Source organism: Palaemon carinicauda, chromosome 39 (genome assembly GCF_036898095.1).
Source record: "Palaemon carinicauda isolate YSFRI2023 chromosome 39, ASM3689809v2, whole genome shotgun sequence".
Classification (NCBI taxonomy): Eukaryota; Metazoa; Arthropoda; class Malacostraca; order Decapoda; family Palaemonidae; genus Palaemon; species Palaemon carinicauda.
In genome coordinates this window covers 53,248,608-53,265,324 of record NC_090763.1, presented here as the reverse complement: position 1 = coordinate 53,265,324, position 16,717 = coordinate 53,248,608, and the positions used below count along the sequence as shown (strand labels likewise).

The 16,717-nt window shown below is 42.1% G+C and overlaps 1 protein-coding gene across 2 annotated transcripts in view; it reads right to left on the bottom strand.

Moving 5' to 3' along the window:
- Positions 1-16,717, bottom strand: part of mTerf5 (mitochondrial transcription termination factor 5) — a 72,181-nt gene that overhangs the window by 5,823 nt on the left and 49,641 nt on the right. For both annotated transcript variants that reach the window (XM_068362917.1, XM_068362918.1), the window contains one exon: positions 4,974-5,159. In XM_068362917.1, coding sequence (XP_068219018.1) covers positions 4,974-5,159 — 186 coding nt within the window. The remainder of the gene's footprint in view (positions 1-4,973; positions 5,160-16,717) is intronic.

Below are 16,717 nucleotides of genomic sequence, written 5' to 3'. Positions count from 1 at the left end.
AGGCACTTGACTTTCCCCTCTCTTTCCCAGGTCAGCCACAAGATATAAGCCAGATGTGAGAACAAGGGTTTCTCATAAAGAGGACAAAGTACCCATAGGGAAGAGGACACTTGGTCATGATTGGCCAACTCCCAGAAAAGGAAGGTGTGGTCACGGATGTCAATGGACCTCAAGACATGAAGACTGCCGTATGAACTCAAAAATGACCATTCAAGAGGAAAAAGGGGATGGTCCAAAATCTTCCCTTCTTGGCCTAAGGTCTTCATCAAGAAACGAAGCTAGTTCCTGCCCGAGAGAGTGCTTGAAGAGGTTCCCACCCAAGAAAGCGAGAGAGAGAGAGAGAGGAACCAGTGTCTGCTCCCCTCAGGACACGAGCCATCCCAGCTCTCAAGGTTCGAACTCCACATGAGTCGCCGAAAAACTCATGTGTAACTCAAGGATCCACCCGTCCCCCGAGAGTCCATAACGGAGATAGTGACGTCCCGTGTACACCTACTTTGATGAAACTAAGATAAGTACAATGACCTGTGAGAGGGAGAAAGTTAACAAGTGCAAAACTGAAGGGTTGCATTAATGGGAATTCTAGAGGAGTGTAGCTGGAAAATAACTTTGGGAATAATTTTCTCTTCAATTCTGTGTCAACCATTCACACCCAACATAATTTTTTATTTTAAAGGAGGAGCGTAAACCAAGTTCCCTTATGTTCAAGTGTTACGAATCAAAGATTTTTCTTTTAACTTTAAAGTGCGAATTGGGGGTTTTGTTGTTGGGGCACATAGAAAATAGTCAAAAACAATAGAGAACATTATTTCTCCTTTTTTTTATATGGTCAACCTTGTACTTTTTTTACCACAATTATTCTTTTGACATTTATGTTCTGTAGTTTTCATTATATTGAGTGATTTTCAGAATGTAGAAATTAAGTGATGTTTTCTTTTTATTTTCTGCATCTAATTGTGTTTTGATTATTGCTGGAGATAATTAAACTTAATGTTTTGTCTTTTCGTTTTTGACTTCAATCATTTTTCATTTATTATCTATAAACTCGAAAACATTTCCAGTTTTGAATTGTCATTGTATGTTTTTCTCCTTAAGAATCCTACAAACATTTTTCTTTTTTTTTTCTTTTGTGAAATAAATTCAGTTATGTATTAGATTTTTATAACAGTTTTTTTGTCCGCAATTAGACTAAGGAACCGGGCAGACTGTCCTTGCATGTAACAAACCCAATATTTTTCTTAAGAGGTGCAGCTCCAAAGTAAAAATCACGAACCCAGGAGGGACAATGATCTCCAATACAGGGTCTTTAGAATTGGAGTTTAGTGAAAGATTTGAAAAAGCACATCAGACAATGGCTAGGTTAAATAAAATTTGGAAATCAAATTGCCTAAAATTTCATATAAAAATCAGACTATATATCAGTTTAGTGAGTTCGGTGTTACTCTATGGACATGAGTCATGGTATGACAATGAAACAATCTACAATAGATTTAGTTGATTTGAGAATAAAGCCCTCAGAAGGATATTGGGAGTTAAATGGCAGGACGGGATTAGAAATGAAACTATAAGAGAGATTACTCGAGTAACATATGTGGATGAGATCATCATGAGGGGTAGATGGAGATGGTTTGAGCATGCTCTTCGCAATCCCCAAGAGAGATTAGTTCACCAAATGTTTAACTAGGCTCCACAAGGCACTAGAAGAAATGGAAGACCCAGGTCTACATGGCTTAGGACTATAAAGTACGAAGTAGGAGATGATGAATGGAGAAGTACTGTATAGAATTAAAAGCTCAAGACAGAGACAACTGGTGAAATCTAACAGAGGCCCTTTGCGTTAATAGGAGATAACGATGATGAGACATAAATAACGTGACCAGGCAGTAAATATTACAATACAGTAATAAATTTAATCATCAAAATTCTGTATTTTTTCTTGTAATGGCTCTACTGTATTTGATATTTACCACTAATTCTGTCAGATTTGGTAAAGTCATTTGATGCAAGGTCACTGTCACAACCATTGCCAACTTTGTTATTAAGAGACTGGTCCCATGGCCTTACGGGTTCCCAAATCCAATTTTCCAATTATTTGTGGATTGCAATTCCTGTCTACATTCATGCATAAAATCATCATATGTCCCACGAGGACATGGATAGGTCTAGATAAGGATTTTATTCATATTTCAGGGAGAAGTTGTGGAAATTCTGAAAGGACACCATTAACCCATCATGGGACTTATTTCTCCACAAATGACACATATGAGGGCAGACCCTCAAATGTCCACTTCTTATCATACCATGAAGGCATAACACCATATGATTGAGAGCATTACATGAATACAATCATCCCAGAGTAATCTTGGCAGACAAGATACACGGAATGCAAAATTTCATCACCAAAAAGGCTTCCATGCAAAGACAAAAACTGAAGAAAACTAATGAAATAGGAATGAGGTTGAAGTAATAATACAGAAGAGAAATATATGGAGAGAGATTTATAATTGAATTAGGTGAAAGAAGCCAGTCACATGGCTTCAACATAGAATAAAGTATCTTACAGTAGAGTCATGTGACTTCAACATGGCAATCTTTCATTACAGGGTGAAGTGACTTAAATTACACCAGGAGCTGACAAAGTACCAACACCACAAAAAGGTATCTCAGCAAGGAATGCTACTACTGCACCATCCATAGAGACTGAGGCTGCAAGGTGTAAGGCTCTTGGATACAACCAACCTTTAGTAACTTGTAACTTCTCTGTCTTATTAAGTTGCCTCAGAGTTGGCTACATTACAGAGGCCGGTAATGGATATAGGACACAAAATGGTTGTAAAATGCTAATTCACCAAACCATTCGGGGTGGGAGTTGATCTGTCACTATCCAAACCAGAAACATCATCCATTCTTTGGGGTGGGGGGGGTTTACAGCTGGTAGCAGTCACACGGCTAGGAGCAGGGAATAGAGAAAACTGATTCTTGGACGATAGAAAATGGCAGAGAACCTGATAATGACTTCTAACACTTTCTCTTTGGCTATAATGACTTCTTGAAACACTTTATCTACGGACCTAGTGACTTCTTGTTATACTTTCTCTTTGTCCCATAGTACTTCCACTGGCAAAACACCAAAGATGACACTCAAATAAAAAAAAAAAAGGACACAAAATATATAAGTCCACTACACTGTGATTCCATGTACAGTACATCTATTCTGATGATACTTATTATTGAAGTGAGAATTCTTTATTCTTACAATATTCACACAAAAAATTAAAATCAAAGTCTATGCCTTCCACAAGGTAGAATCAGCAATATAAATTCCATCTTTCATTCTTACATAGCCACATAAAAAATTAAAAACAAAGTCTTAGTCTTCAACAAGGAAGAATTCAATATAAACTTCATAAGGCATGGCGAAACCTTCCTACAATAGTGGAGATATCTTTTCAGTTCAGGAAGTGGGTTGTATCCCAATCCTCTCACTCACCACTAGTTAAATATCTTGTTACCAATCTGTGATGGCTGTTTCAGCTTTTACAAAAGGTACAGTATTTATAAAAAAAAAAAAATTCCACATACACTAAACAAGTCATAAAGCGCAGTAAAGACAAAAATATTTAGATCTACTGTTCTGTGCTTGCTGCAAAAGAGATCTCTAAGATATGGGCTGGTAATAACAGGAGACAAATTACTTGTGAAGCATCTACGATAATAAAATACAATATTAAAAAATGCATAAAACTATCAATATTTGTTCTTTTATTACAAAAGAAAAAAACATCCAGTATAACAGATTATTAGGACACATCTGCAAACCATGTTAACCCTTTTACCCCCAGGCTATTGGGAAATTTCCAACCCTTAACCCCCAGGGGGTTACTTTTTTCCCCAGCACATTTTGCAGTATATTTTTTTTAAATTGCTCTAACAGCCTTAATTTTTGTCATAGAGAGGTCAGGTTGGTCTCATTCTCTTGGAAAATGCCTGAATTTTCTCAAAAAATTATGAAAAATATGAAAAAAATAATTTGTATAGCATTTTTTTGCAAGGACGTACCGGTACGTCCATGGGGGTAAAGGGATGGCTTTTGTGAAACGTACCAGTACGTCCTTTGGGGGTAAAAGGGTTAATATTTTTGCAACGATAAAGCAAACGTTTACTTCCTATAAAGGTGATCAACAACCAATAGCACATATAAAGTAAATTTGTGGTAGCATGTTTCATTACCATTTATTAATATACTTGAATCATTTCCTCTATTCAAACAAAAATGCCTTTGAACCCAGAAGAAAATTCTTAAAAAAAGATATTTCTGGGCTCCACCTGTGCCGCCCAGTGAAATGCTCCTTTAGCATCATTTCTAAGGTATATTTCTGCTATATATTACCAGAGAAAAAGTTGCATTGGAATGCTAGGGATAAACCCAGCTCGCTCACCTATATAAGGTGTCGGTATAGTAACTGGGGCGTGAAAACCACATGTTTCATTATCATTTATTAATATACTTGAATCATTTCCTCTATTCAAACAAAAATGCCTTTGAACCCAGAAGAAAATTCCTTAAAAAAAGATATTTCTGGGTCGACCTGTGACGCCCGGTGAAAAGGTCCTTCTTATTTCTTTTCTGATATAAAAACTTCCAAAAAGAAGAAGTTTTTATATCAGAAAAGAGATAAGGGCGACCTTTTCACCGGGCGTCACAGGTATCTCTCCAGAAAAAGATTTTTCCTTCGTCAAAATCACATTCTTATGCAGAGAAAAATACTAATCTCAGGGGTACAATACCGTACTTAAATATGCATGACCATTATGGCTCTAGTTTCATTTTCTTTGCTTTATGGTCATTTGGGTGTCAGGACACATTTTTCTCTTCTCTTTCTCAATTCATTAAAAATGTATAGGCTAGTCATATGTGAAATTACATTCAGGTAGAACTACTCTAGAATAATACTTATTACTCGCTGGCTTACCTCTGTTACCCCAACATTAATGAGTATGTTGCTTATCTCACATAGCTGTTGATGCCGCAAGGTCAATATACGTGGAGTGAGATGAGCTACTTTCTTGGGGTCAGCATGGCACAAGTGTTCAACATTATCTTCAATTAGCTGCAAATTTACAGGGCTACAGCACAAAAGATATCCATGTCTCAGTATCTGAAAAAGAAGAAATTTATTAGCATCTGACTTGATATTCAGATTGAAAAAAAAATTTCATGATGAAAACCAATTTTGAGCTGGATGAATATGAACACAATAACTTTAAATTTTACAAGCATATTCCAATAAGAGTGATAGCTATTAACATAACTTTCTTTGAAAAATTATAGTTGATTATTTTTAAATCTTTTGAGATTATGATGCACTGACTCATCATCTGAAATACAACTTCAAAAATTTCAATGATGTGTTTAAACATCACTTATGAATCTATAGTAACCATAGAGATTTCAAAGATGCAAACATTGAGCTCTTTATAATGGATATACTTTCGGCGAAGCTGGAAGACTAGCCATAAGACTTTTACCAAGGTGTAACTACCCCTCCGCTAGTTAGCGGGGGTAGAGGGGTTAGCTGGCTACCCCGCTCACACACACACACCAGTGTTGTCTTGTCATTTTTTATTACAGGCATGACTTACAGGGGGACAGGTAATGGTGGGCCAAATTTGTATACAGAACTCAATGTTTGCATCGTTAGGAAAAATATAAATTACTTTCAAATTTGGCATTATTTCAGACACTAAATACAAACCCTTTTGCTTTTTATTAGGAGGGCGGAAGTCCAAACCAACTGACTTGCTTTTTACCTGGGATTCTCCCGTACAAGCTCAGCATGTAACAGGGAAAAACCCTGACACCTTGCTAAACTCCATGCAACGCAAGTTCAGCAGCCTGAGCAATCTGTGTGATTATGTGATGCTAGCTGTGTGACTAGTCTAGGTAATTCTCAGAAATGTAGAAATCTTTGAATTAAGCATAGACATTACCAAATCTCACCTCACCAGGGAGTAAGGGGATGCAACAAGTATTACTTCTATACTAGGTTACACAAAGGAAATGGTTTTACCTGCAGACAGATGAGGCCAGCTTGCAGAGGACTGTAGTTGCTGTTCCCCAAAAGAGGGGAAGATGAAAGAAAGAGCTAGTCATTCTTAAAATGCATTCAAAACTAATCCTGGGTAACCTATGTCCTCAACTATCAGCTACTTGTCCATCAAGGAGCCTGAAGTATTTAAAGCACTTGTTGTACAGCCCCGACAGGCCCAATGGAAAACATCTCCATGTTCCTGTGGGTCACGTCTTGCAGGTAGTGGGCGGTGAAGGTCGTTTGATGCTTCCACACGCCTGCTAATAAGACCAGCGTCACAGAGCAGTTTCTCGTGAACACTAGGGACATGCTTATACCCCTAACGTCACAAGCTCTGGGTAGACATGTCGGAGGAGGACCGGATTCAGTGCTAAGTCTATGATCATGTGAATCAAGGAAGGGATGGTGTTCTTGATGATCCTCCTTTTGACGTTCCCTTTGCTGACGATGAGTGCTAACACTCGGGGGTGAGCTATTGCTGTTCTCTTGTGATAGTACCTCAAACTCCTCATTGGGCAAAGTAACAGTAGATCTGGATCATCGGTTACGTTACGAAGACTACCAATCCAGAAGAGCCCAAATCTAGGATCCGCTACTCCCGGATTTTGAGTCCTGGCGATAAAATGGGATATGTCGTAGGTAAAACCATGAAGTTAGCTGACTCTCTTGGCCAAAGCCAATGCGAGTAGGAAAACCGTCTTCAGAGTGAGGTGGTGATCTGTTGTCTGGTGTAATGGTTTGTAGGGAGCACCCTTCAGGGACCGAAGGACGCGAACCGCTTTCCAACGGGATGGTCTAACTTCCGACCAAGGGCAGGTAAGCTCGAAATTCCATGAGGAGAGACAACTCCAAAGAAAAGGATATATTAACTCCTTTCAGCCTAAAGGCAAGACTCAAGGCTGAGCGGTAACCTTTCCCCACCAAGACTGAGGCGCTTTTCCTTCTGAAGGTATAGAAGGAACTCCGCTATTGCTAAAATAGTTGCATCGAGGGGAAAGATACCCCTTCCATGACACCAACTACAGAAGACAGTCCACTTGGCCTGGTAAACTGAAGCTGAAGATCTTCACAGGTATCCAGACATCCTCTCTGCAACTTGTTGCAAAAATTCTCTCTGAGAAAGATGCTGGATAGTCTCCAGGCGTGAAGTCGCAGGGAAGCTATGGTTTTGTGAAATATGTTCACGTGTCTGTTTGAGTGGATCGTGTTGTGGAGGGAGTTCTCTAGGGACCTCCGTCAGGAGCTGAAGAAGGTCCGGGAACCATTCTGCATGATGCCACAGTGTAGCTATGAAGATCATTTATAGGTTCTCGGGATGATCTGGTCTTGTTGAGCACTCTTCTCATCAGACAGAACGGGGTTAAGATAAAAATGTTGATGTTGTTCCATCGTTGTTGGATTGCATCTTGCCAGAGAACCTGAGGATCTGAGAATGAGCAGCAGTAGAGTGGGAGCCTGTTGTTCAGGGACGTCGTGAACAGAACCATAGTCGGGAAACCCTACAAAGTTAGGACTTTGCTGGTTACTAGATGATTCAAAGACCACTCCGAGTCCACTATCTGAGTCACTCTGCTCAGATTGTCCACGAGCACATACCACTGCCTGGAATGAAGCAGGCTCATAAGGAAACTGAGTTGTCTTCAGCCAAAACCATCTCCACTGCTTGATGGCATAGAGGCTGCAAAAAGGTACCGCCTTGCTTGTTTACGTAAGCCACTGGCGTGGTGTTGTCGCTCATCAACACCACAGAATGATCCCCGGGAACAGCTGGAACTGTTGGAGGGCTAGAAAAGCTGCCCTCATCTCTAAGCGATTTATGTGCTGGTATCTTTTGGACTCTGACCAGAGCCCAGAAGCCATGTGGTGCTGCATGGGGGGGGGGGGGGGGCCCATCCTTCTTTTGACGCATCTGTAAAGAGCATCAATTCCAGGGGAGGGATGAAAAGGTCAACCCCTCGTCGGAGATTCTCGTCTGCCATCCACCACTTCAGGTACGTCAACTGGTCGGGTCCCATGGGAACCAACGTATCCGGGGAGTTGATTTTAGCTGCAACAGAAGAGATCGAATTCAGAGGTGGCTGTTGAGCAATAGACGGGCCAGGGATGATAGGTGATCTAGGAGACGTACAGTAACCAACGGTGGGTTGAGAGAGCATCTCGTTGGAGGATGGGGTTTGCCACCTTCCTCTGCCTCTAGATTCTGTCGTCTGATAGAAAGACTTTCTGTAGGTATAAGTCAATGATCATTCTCAGGTATACCAGTCTTTGAGAGGGAAGCAAGGATGACTCCGAGATTTACCATGATACCCAGATCTTGGCAAAATGCGAGGAGTCTGTCTCAGTGCTGATGAAGGGTTGCAATAGAGTCCGCTATGATCAGCCAATCGTCCAGGTATCTTAAGAGACATATGCCAATCCTGTGAGCCCAGGTTGACACTAGGGCAAAAACTCTCCTGAAGACTTGAGGGGCTGTTGAAAGTACCAAAACACAGCACCTTGAACTGGTATTGCCTGTTGTTGTGTACGATCCTTAGATACTTCCTTGAAGTCAGATGTACTGAGATTTGGAAGTATGCGTCCTTGAGATCCAGCGTACACATGAAGTCCAGTGGTCTTACCACTTGTCTGACAGTGTCTGCCATCTTCATCCTGTACGAAGTTTGTAGAACAAACTTGTTCAGAGCCAAGTGATCAATGAGGGGTCACCAGCCTCCATACGCTTTTTTCACAAGAAAGAATCGACTGAAGAACCCTGGGGACTCGTTGAGGACCTCCTGGAGAGAGCCCTTCTCCAACATGCTCTGGACTTTTGCTCGAAAGGGCAGCTCCTTTGTGGATCCTTTCGCAGATCCCTTCACACAAGAGTTCAATAGAACTGGATTCCGAGTAAATGGAGGGAGAGATTGAGTGAACGGGACACGATACCTTGAACAGTTCACGGAAACTGTCCAGAGTTTGGCCCCGTGCTGCAGCAACCTCTGCCAGTGGCATTGCAGGCATGCCCCCACTGATGGGCAAGTGGGAGGATAGCCCACCCCAGCAGGAACAGCCTCAGCCACTACCTGTGATACCTCTTCCTCCATGCATGAACTTGGATCCCTTATGGTCTCTGGCAGAAAAGGGCTTCTTTGACACATACTTCAAGGATCCTGCTGTCCTGTTCATCTGCAGCTTGCTTGTCTGCGGCTTCTTCGGAGGGGGCGCTATTTCGTAGGACCGAGATGTCATGGTACTATATAGGAGAGATTCCTAGTTGGACTTCCCTCAGCGCTTTTCCTCCTGCTCGACATCTTCCGACCTGAAAAGAGAGGGGCCGTCTAGCGTAGCATTCCTCAGCCTGGTCACTTGTTGGTGGAACTTTTCAATTATCGAGTCCCTTCTTATGAGTACGTATTAGATTCGCCCACAGGTAAGAGATGAACTTCCTCATGGAGTCCTTGGATCAACCTTCAATCCTGACAAGGTGACCCACTGACCCCAACCATAGGTTCAGCCACGAAGTGCCCTGCATGGCATACTTTGCGACCTTCTCCATGTTCAAGGAATCCACTGCTGCTGTGAAAATGACAAGGAGGCCTGAAAGTCTATCATAGGAGAGCCCTCTTGTAAGGGCCTTTATGAATGGATCTAGAGGTAGGGCTGGAAGAGACTCACAAGACACCTCGTAGTACCTCCGCTGGTGAACAAAAGGAGGTGGAAGGAGTTTTGAGGATGAGCCTGCCCGAAGGGAACTGGAGGAGCCAGCTATCTGGGTGAATGCATTCTTCCTGTCCCCCTTTAAACCCCTAGACCAGGGCAAAGCTGCACTAGCCTTCACTCACTCTCTGACCTTGATCTGCTTCCACGCCACCATTTGCTGCATCAACAGACCCCAAGTACTTAAACTGATCCACCTCCTCAAGTTACTCTCCATTCAACATGACATTCAACCTTGCACCACCTTCCCTTCTCGTACATCTCATAACCTTACTCTTACCCACATTAACTCATAACTTCCTTCTCTCACATACCCTTCCAAATTCTGTCACTAATTGGCCAAGCTTCTCTTCCGAGTCTGCAACCAGTACAGTATCATCCGCAAACAACAACTGATTTACATCCCATTCATGATCATTCTCGTCTATCAGTTTCAATCCTCGTCCAAGCACTCGAGCATTCACCTCTCTCCCCACTCCATCAACATACAAGTTAAACAACTATGGTGACATCACACATCCCTGTTTCAGCCCCACTCTCACCAGAAACCAATTGCTCACTTCATTTCCTATCCTAACACACGTTTTACTACCTTTGTAGAAACTTTTCACTGCTTGCAACAACCTTCCACCAATTCCATATAACCTCATCACATTCCACATTGCTTCCCTATCAACTCTTATCATTCGCTTTCTCCAGATTCATAAACACAACATACACCTCCTTACCTTTTCCTAAATATTTCTCGCATATCTATCTAACTGTAAATATGCGAGAAATATTTAGCAAAAAGTAAGGTGTATGTTGCGTTTATGCAAAAGCACATGCACAGTCGAGTGACGCGACTCAAGATATTAAAGTTAAAAAATTGGCGTCTGTTTTAAATTTTGCAATGTGGATCTACTAATATTGCGATAGTTTCCCATTTCAAAGTGCCAACCTACCAGAAGGTGGTAAGAAAATGATAGCCTGCAAAAATATCAATCAATTTAATAAAAATCACTCATTAGCAAATGTAGTGATGACAATACAAAATATTCTGGGTAGTTTGCCAGAAGAAAATATGCCTAATATAAATCGCATAACTCCAGACAAGTGGCAGCCATGAGATAAACATATTCAAGAAGCCATGAGCACCAATCCTCATTCTGGGGAATAGGCGAATGGAGTCAGCAGATGAGAAGGAATCTCACCAAGTATTGGCAGTGTTGGGGAGAGGGGCACCAACGAGTGGAGTGCCTCGCCCAGAAATCTCTCAGCTGTCATGCATGTTAAGCCTATTATTATTATCATTAAATGCTAAGCTACAATCCTAGATGGAAAAGCAGGATGCTATAAGCCCAGGGGCCCCAACAGGGAAAATAGCCCAGTGAGGAAAGGAAATAAGGAAAAATTAAATATTTTCAGAATAGTAACAATATTAAAATAAATATTTCCTATTTAAACTGTAAAAAAATTTAACAAAACAAGAGGGACAGAAACTAGATAGAAAAGTGTGCCCGAGTGTGCCCTCAAGCAAGAGAACTCTAACCCAAGGCAGTGTAAGACCAGAGGCTATGGCACTACCCAAGAATAGAGAACAATGGTTTGAAAATGGAGTGTCTTTCTCCTAGAAGAGCTGCTTATATGTCTCTTCTACCCTTACCAAGAGGAAAGTAGCCAGTGAACAATTTCAGTACAGTAGTTAACCCCTTGGTTGAAGAAGAATTGTTTGGCAATCTCAGTGTTGTCAGGTGTATGAGGTCATAGGAGAATCTGTAAAGAATAGGCCAGACTATTCAGTGTCTGTGTAGGCAAAAGGAAATAACCGTAACCAGAGAGAAGGGTCCTATGTAGTACTGTCTGGCCAGTCAAAGGACCCCATACAAAAAGCACTGAGAGCAGATGGGTTGTTGTATACAACACCCTGCCCAGTATCAGAGGAAGAGGGAACAGAAGAGCCAAAGGAAGGGTAAGCCAAACAAGACATATGGCCACCCTCCTAGCATGGCAGTAAAAAGTCAATGAAACAGCAAGCACAAACAACCCAGGGTCGACGGAGCGAGAGCGTCACCTCCCTCAGCACCCCTGAGATCATGAGCCCGTACTGCCCATCCCGTGATCCAATCTAGCGACTCGGAGTCCAGGCAATTTGCAAGAGTTACCTAGGCTGCGTACTCCTAAAGAAGTATAGTAGCTGGGTTTCTTGGGCTCAATAGATATTACCATAAATTTATAAGGGGTTTTGGAGAATTAGCGAGGTCATCAGATGCTCTAAAGAAAAAAGTAATAAATTGGGAAGTGGAAAAAGAAGGACCTTTTAACCAATTGAAAGCGGCCTAACTAGCGATGAGTTACTTACATATCCTAGATTTGATTGTATATTTTTGGTGATAAAGGAGTAAGGCAGGAAGACCTCATCTCTCCTAAATTATTCACAGCATGCCTAAAAGAAGTTTTCAATAATTTAGATTGGGATAATGTAGAAGTTAATATTAATGGGGAATACTTTAACAACTTAAGATTTGCAGATGACATACTTGTGTTTAGTGAGTCACAGGAGGAATTGCAAAAGATAATAGAAGACTTTAATTGAGAATGCAGAAATGTAGGACTGAAAATGAATGTGAGTAACATTAAGATAATGTTCAATGAAAATGCAGAGACAACAAATAAGAGTTATGGATGAACCTCTAGAGATTGTTAATAAATATACATACTTAGGACAGACAGTGTTTCCCCAGGAGACGATACCAAAATTAAAAGGATAAGCATAGAATGGATAGCTTTTGGTGAACAAAATGAGATTATGAAAAGTAAAATGCCACTTTGTCTGAAAAGAATAGTTTTTAATCAGATTGTCCTACCAGTATTACCTTATGCCTCAGAAACTCGGAGCCTTACTAAAGACTTGGAACATAAGTTTGTTAAAACACAAACAACTATGGAAAGAATACTGATGGGAATAACACAGAGACCAAAAGACCAACATGGATGTGAGGGCAAACTAAAGTAGAGGATATTCTAACAACAAAAAAAAGAAAAGGACATGGACAGAACATACAATGAGAATGTCTGATAATAATAGATGGACATTAAGAATAAAGAATGGGTCCCTTGAGATTGCAAAAGAAGCAGGGAAAGAAGAAAAGATGAAGGATTGACAAACTAGGAAAATTTTCAGGTATAGACTGGCATTGTAATTTCTGAACAAGCTAGAATTCCATAAAGATTGAGAGGACTGCTTATATTAATAATAAAAGTGCAAGAAAAAAATTAAGGAATTACTGTCAAATTCTATCAAGTAAATAGAGAGAAGATCAAGATTCTAAACTGTTTTTTTTTTCATTTTTAAAGGAATCTTCATCATACTGTACTCTCTAATCAAAGGTTGGCCTCTAATTCAATCTTTAACCAGCAAACTAATAAAGGGTTGATTACTCATTTCTCTCATCTTATAGCAGTGAATCACAGCTGAGGGCAACAATTTGGTGTTCTTCAGTAGAAAATATTGAACAGAATGTTTGCCCAGCGAGATTATTACGGCGTTATGAAGGCTTAGGAGACTGAGCCTCAAAACAACTGGTGGCAAGGGGAAATCTCAAAAGCCTAACCCTACTGCAGGGACTGCCAATCAGTGACAATAGTGATTATCCTAGCTCTTGCACCAATGTCTTTCCCCAGTGGACAATTCATTTAATTCCCAACTTTATTAGGTTTATATATAATGCTAGAGAAGTACTCAGTCCCTAGATCTATTTGAATGCCAAAGACCTGAGCTAAGCTGGACCTTGAAAAATGTTATTTTCATTAGTAAAATAAATTTTTGAATATACTTACCCAGTAATCATGTAGCTGTCAACTCTGTTGCCGACAGAAATCTACGTTCGGGATACGCCAGCGATCGCTATACAGGTGGGGGTGAACACCACAGCGCCATCTGTGGTCAGGTACTCTAGTACTTCTAGTCAACACCACCTCAATTTTTTCCTCGGTCCACTGGTTCTCTATGGGGAGGAAGGGTGGGTCAATTAAATCATGATTATCGGGTAAGTATATTCAAAAATTTATTTTACTAATGAAAATAACATTTTTCAATATTAATCTTACCCGATAATCATGTAGCTGATTCACACCCAGGGTGGTGGGTGGAGACCAGCATACATGTTAACACAGAAGCTAAGTATCCCGTATTTTATTTTATTAGTTATTCAAAAATAACATAAAATAAATAAGTACCTGGTAAGGAAGACGACTTGAACCATTACTCTGCCTTTATTAAGTACGTCTTTCTTACTGAGCGTAGCGGTCCTCTTAGGATGCTGAACGACTCTTAGGTGCTGAAGTATAAAGGGCTGCAACCCATACTAAAGGACCTCATCACAACCTTTAACCTCGGCGCTTCTCAAGAAAGAATTGACCACCCGCCAAATCAACAAGGATGTGGAAGGCTTCTTAGCCAACCGTACAACCCATAAAAAGTATTCAAGAGAAAGGTTAAAAAGGTTATGGGATTATGGGAATGTAGTGGCTGAGCCCCCGCCTACTACTGCATTCGTTGCTACGAATGGTCCCAGGGTGTAGCAGTTCTCGTAAAGAGACTGGACATCTTTGAGATAGAATGATGCGAACACTGACTTGCTTCTCCAATAGGTTGCATCCATAACACTCTGCAGAGAACGGTTCTGTTTGAGGGTCACTGAAGTAGCCACAGCTCTCACTTCATGTGTCCTTACCTTCAGCAAAGCAAGGTCTTCTTCCTTCAGATGAGAATGTGCTTCCCTAATCAGGAGCCTGAATAGGTAAGAAACTGAGTTCTTAGACCTTGGAAGAGAAGGCTTCTTGATAGCCCACCATAAGGCTTCTGATTGTCCTCGTAAAGGTTATGACCTTTTTAGATAGTACCTAAGAGCTCTAACTGGGCAAAGTACTCTCTCCAGTTCGTCCCCCACCAAGTTGGACAGGCTTGGGATCTCGAACGACTTAGGCCAAGGACGTGAAGGAAGCTCGTTTTAGCAAAAAACCGAGCTGCAAGGAACATGTAGCCGTTTCAGATGTGAAAACTATGTTCCTGCTGAAGGCGTGGATCTCACTTACTCTTTTAGCTGTTGTCAAGCACACGAGGAAAAGAGTTTTTAATGTGAGGTCCTTAAAAGAGGCTGATTGGAGAGGTTCAAATCTTGATGACATAAGGAACCTTAGGACCACGTCTAGATTCCAGCCTGGAGTGGACAACCGACGTTCCTTTGAGGTCTTAAAAGACCTAAGGAGGTCCTGTAGATCTTTGTTGGTGGAAAGATCCAAGCCTCTGTGGCGGAAAACCGCTGCCAACATACTTCTGTAACCCTTAATCGTAGGAGCTGAAAGGGATCTTACGTTCCTTAGATGTAACAGGAAGTCAGCAATCTGGGTTACAGTGGTACTGGATGAGGAAACTGCATTGGCCTTGTACCAGCTTCGGAAGACTTCCCCTTTAGACTGATAGACTCTGAGAGTGGATGTCCTCCTTGCTCTGGCAATCGCTCTGGCTGCCTCCTTCGAAAAGCCCCTAGCTCTTGAGAGTCTTTCGAAAGTCTGAAGGCAGTCAGACGAAGAGCGTGGAGGTTTGGATGTACCTTCTTTACGTGAGGTAGACGTAGAAGGTCCACTCCTAGAGGAAGAGTCCTGGGAATGTCGACCAGCCATTGCAGTACCTCTATGAACCATTCTCTCGCGGGCCAGAGCGGAGCCAACCAACGTCAGCCGTGTCCCTTTGCGAGAGGCGAACTTCTGAAGTACCCTGTTGACAATCTTGAACGGCGGGAATGCATACAGGTCGAGATGGGACCAATCCAGCAGAAAAGCCTCCACGTGAACTGCTGCTGGATCTGGAATCGGAGAACAATACAACGGGAGCCTCTAGGTTATCGAGGTAGCGAACAGATCTATGGTTGGCTGACCCCACAGGGCCCAAAGTCTGCTGCAAACATTCTTGTGAAGGGTCCACTCTGTGGGGATGACCTGACCCTTCCGGCTAAGGCGATCTGCCATGACATTCATATCGCCCTGAATGAACCTCGTTACCAGCGTGAGCTTTCGATCTTTTAACCAGATGAGGAGGTCCCTTGCGATCTAGAACAACTTCCACGAATGAGTCCCTCCCTGCTTGGAGATGTAAGCCAAGGCTGTGGTGTTGTCAGAGTCCACCTCCACCACCTTGTTAAGCTGGAGGGACTTGAAGTTTATCAAGGTCAGATGAACCGCCAACAGCTCCTTGCAATAGATGTGAAGTGTCCTTAGCTCCTGATTCCATGTTCCCGAGCATTCCTGTCCGTGCAAAGTCGCACCCCAGCCCGTGTCTGATGCGTCAGAGAAGAGACGGCGGTCGGGTTTCTGAACAGCCAAAGGTAGACTTCCTTGAGAAGAAAGCTGTTCTTTCACCACGTGAGAGTAGACCTCCTCTCTTCGGAAACAGGAACTGAGATCGTCTCTAGCGTCATGTCCTTTATCCAGCGAGCCGCTAGATGATACTGAAGGGGGGGAGGTGGGGTCTCCCTAACTCGATGAACAGTGCCAGCGATGAAAGTGTCCCTGTTAGACTCATCCACTACCTGACTGAGCATCGGTTCCTTCTCAGCATGCTCTGGATGCAATCTAGGGCTTAGTATATCTTTGGGGCCGACGGAAAAGCCCGAAAAGCTCGACTCTGAAGATCCATACCCAGGTAGACAATGGTCTGGGATGGGACGAGCTGGGACTCCTCAAAATTGACCAGGAGGCCCAGTTCCTTGGTCAGATCCATAGTCCATCTGAGAATCTCCAGACAGCGACGACTTGTGGGAGCTCTTAAAAGCTAGTCGTCTGACGGAGCCGGACACAAGATCATGGTACTGCTGCACAGTCTGTGAACTGTCAACCATGGGGAAGCGAGGAAGTACAGTGACAACACGAAGCTGTCTAGACTGTCTGGG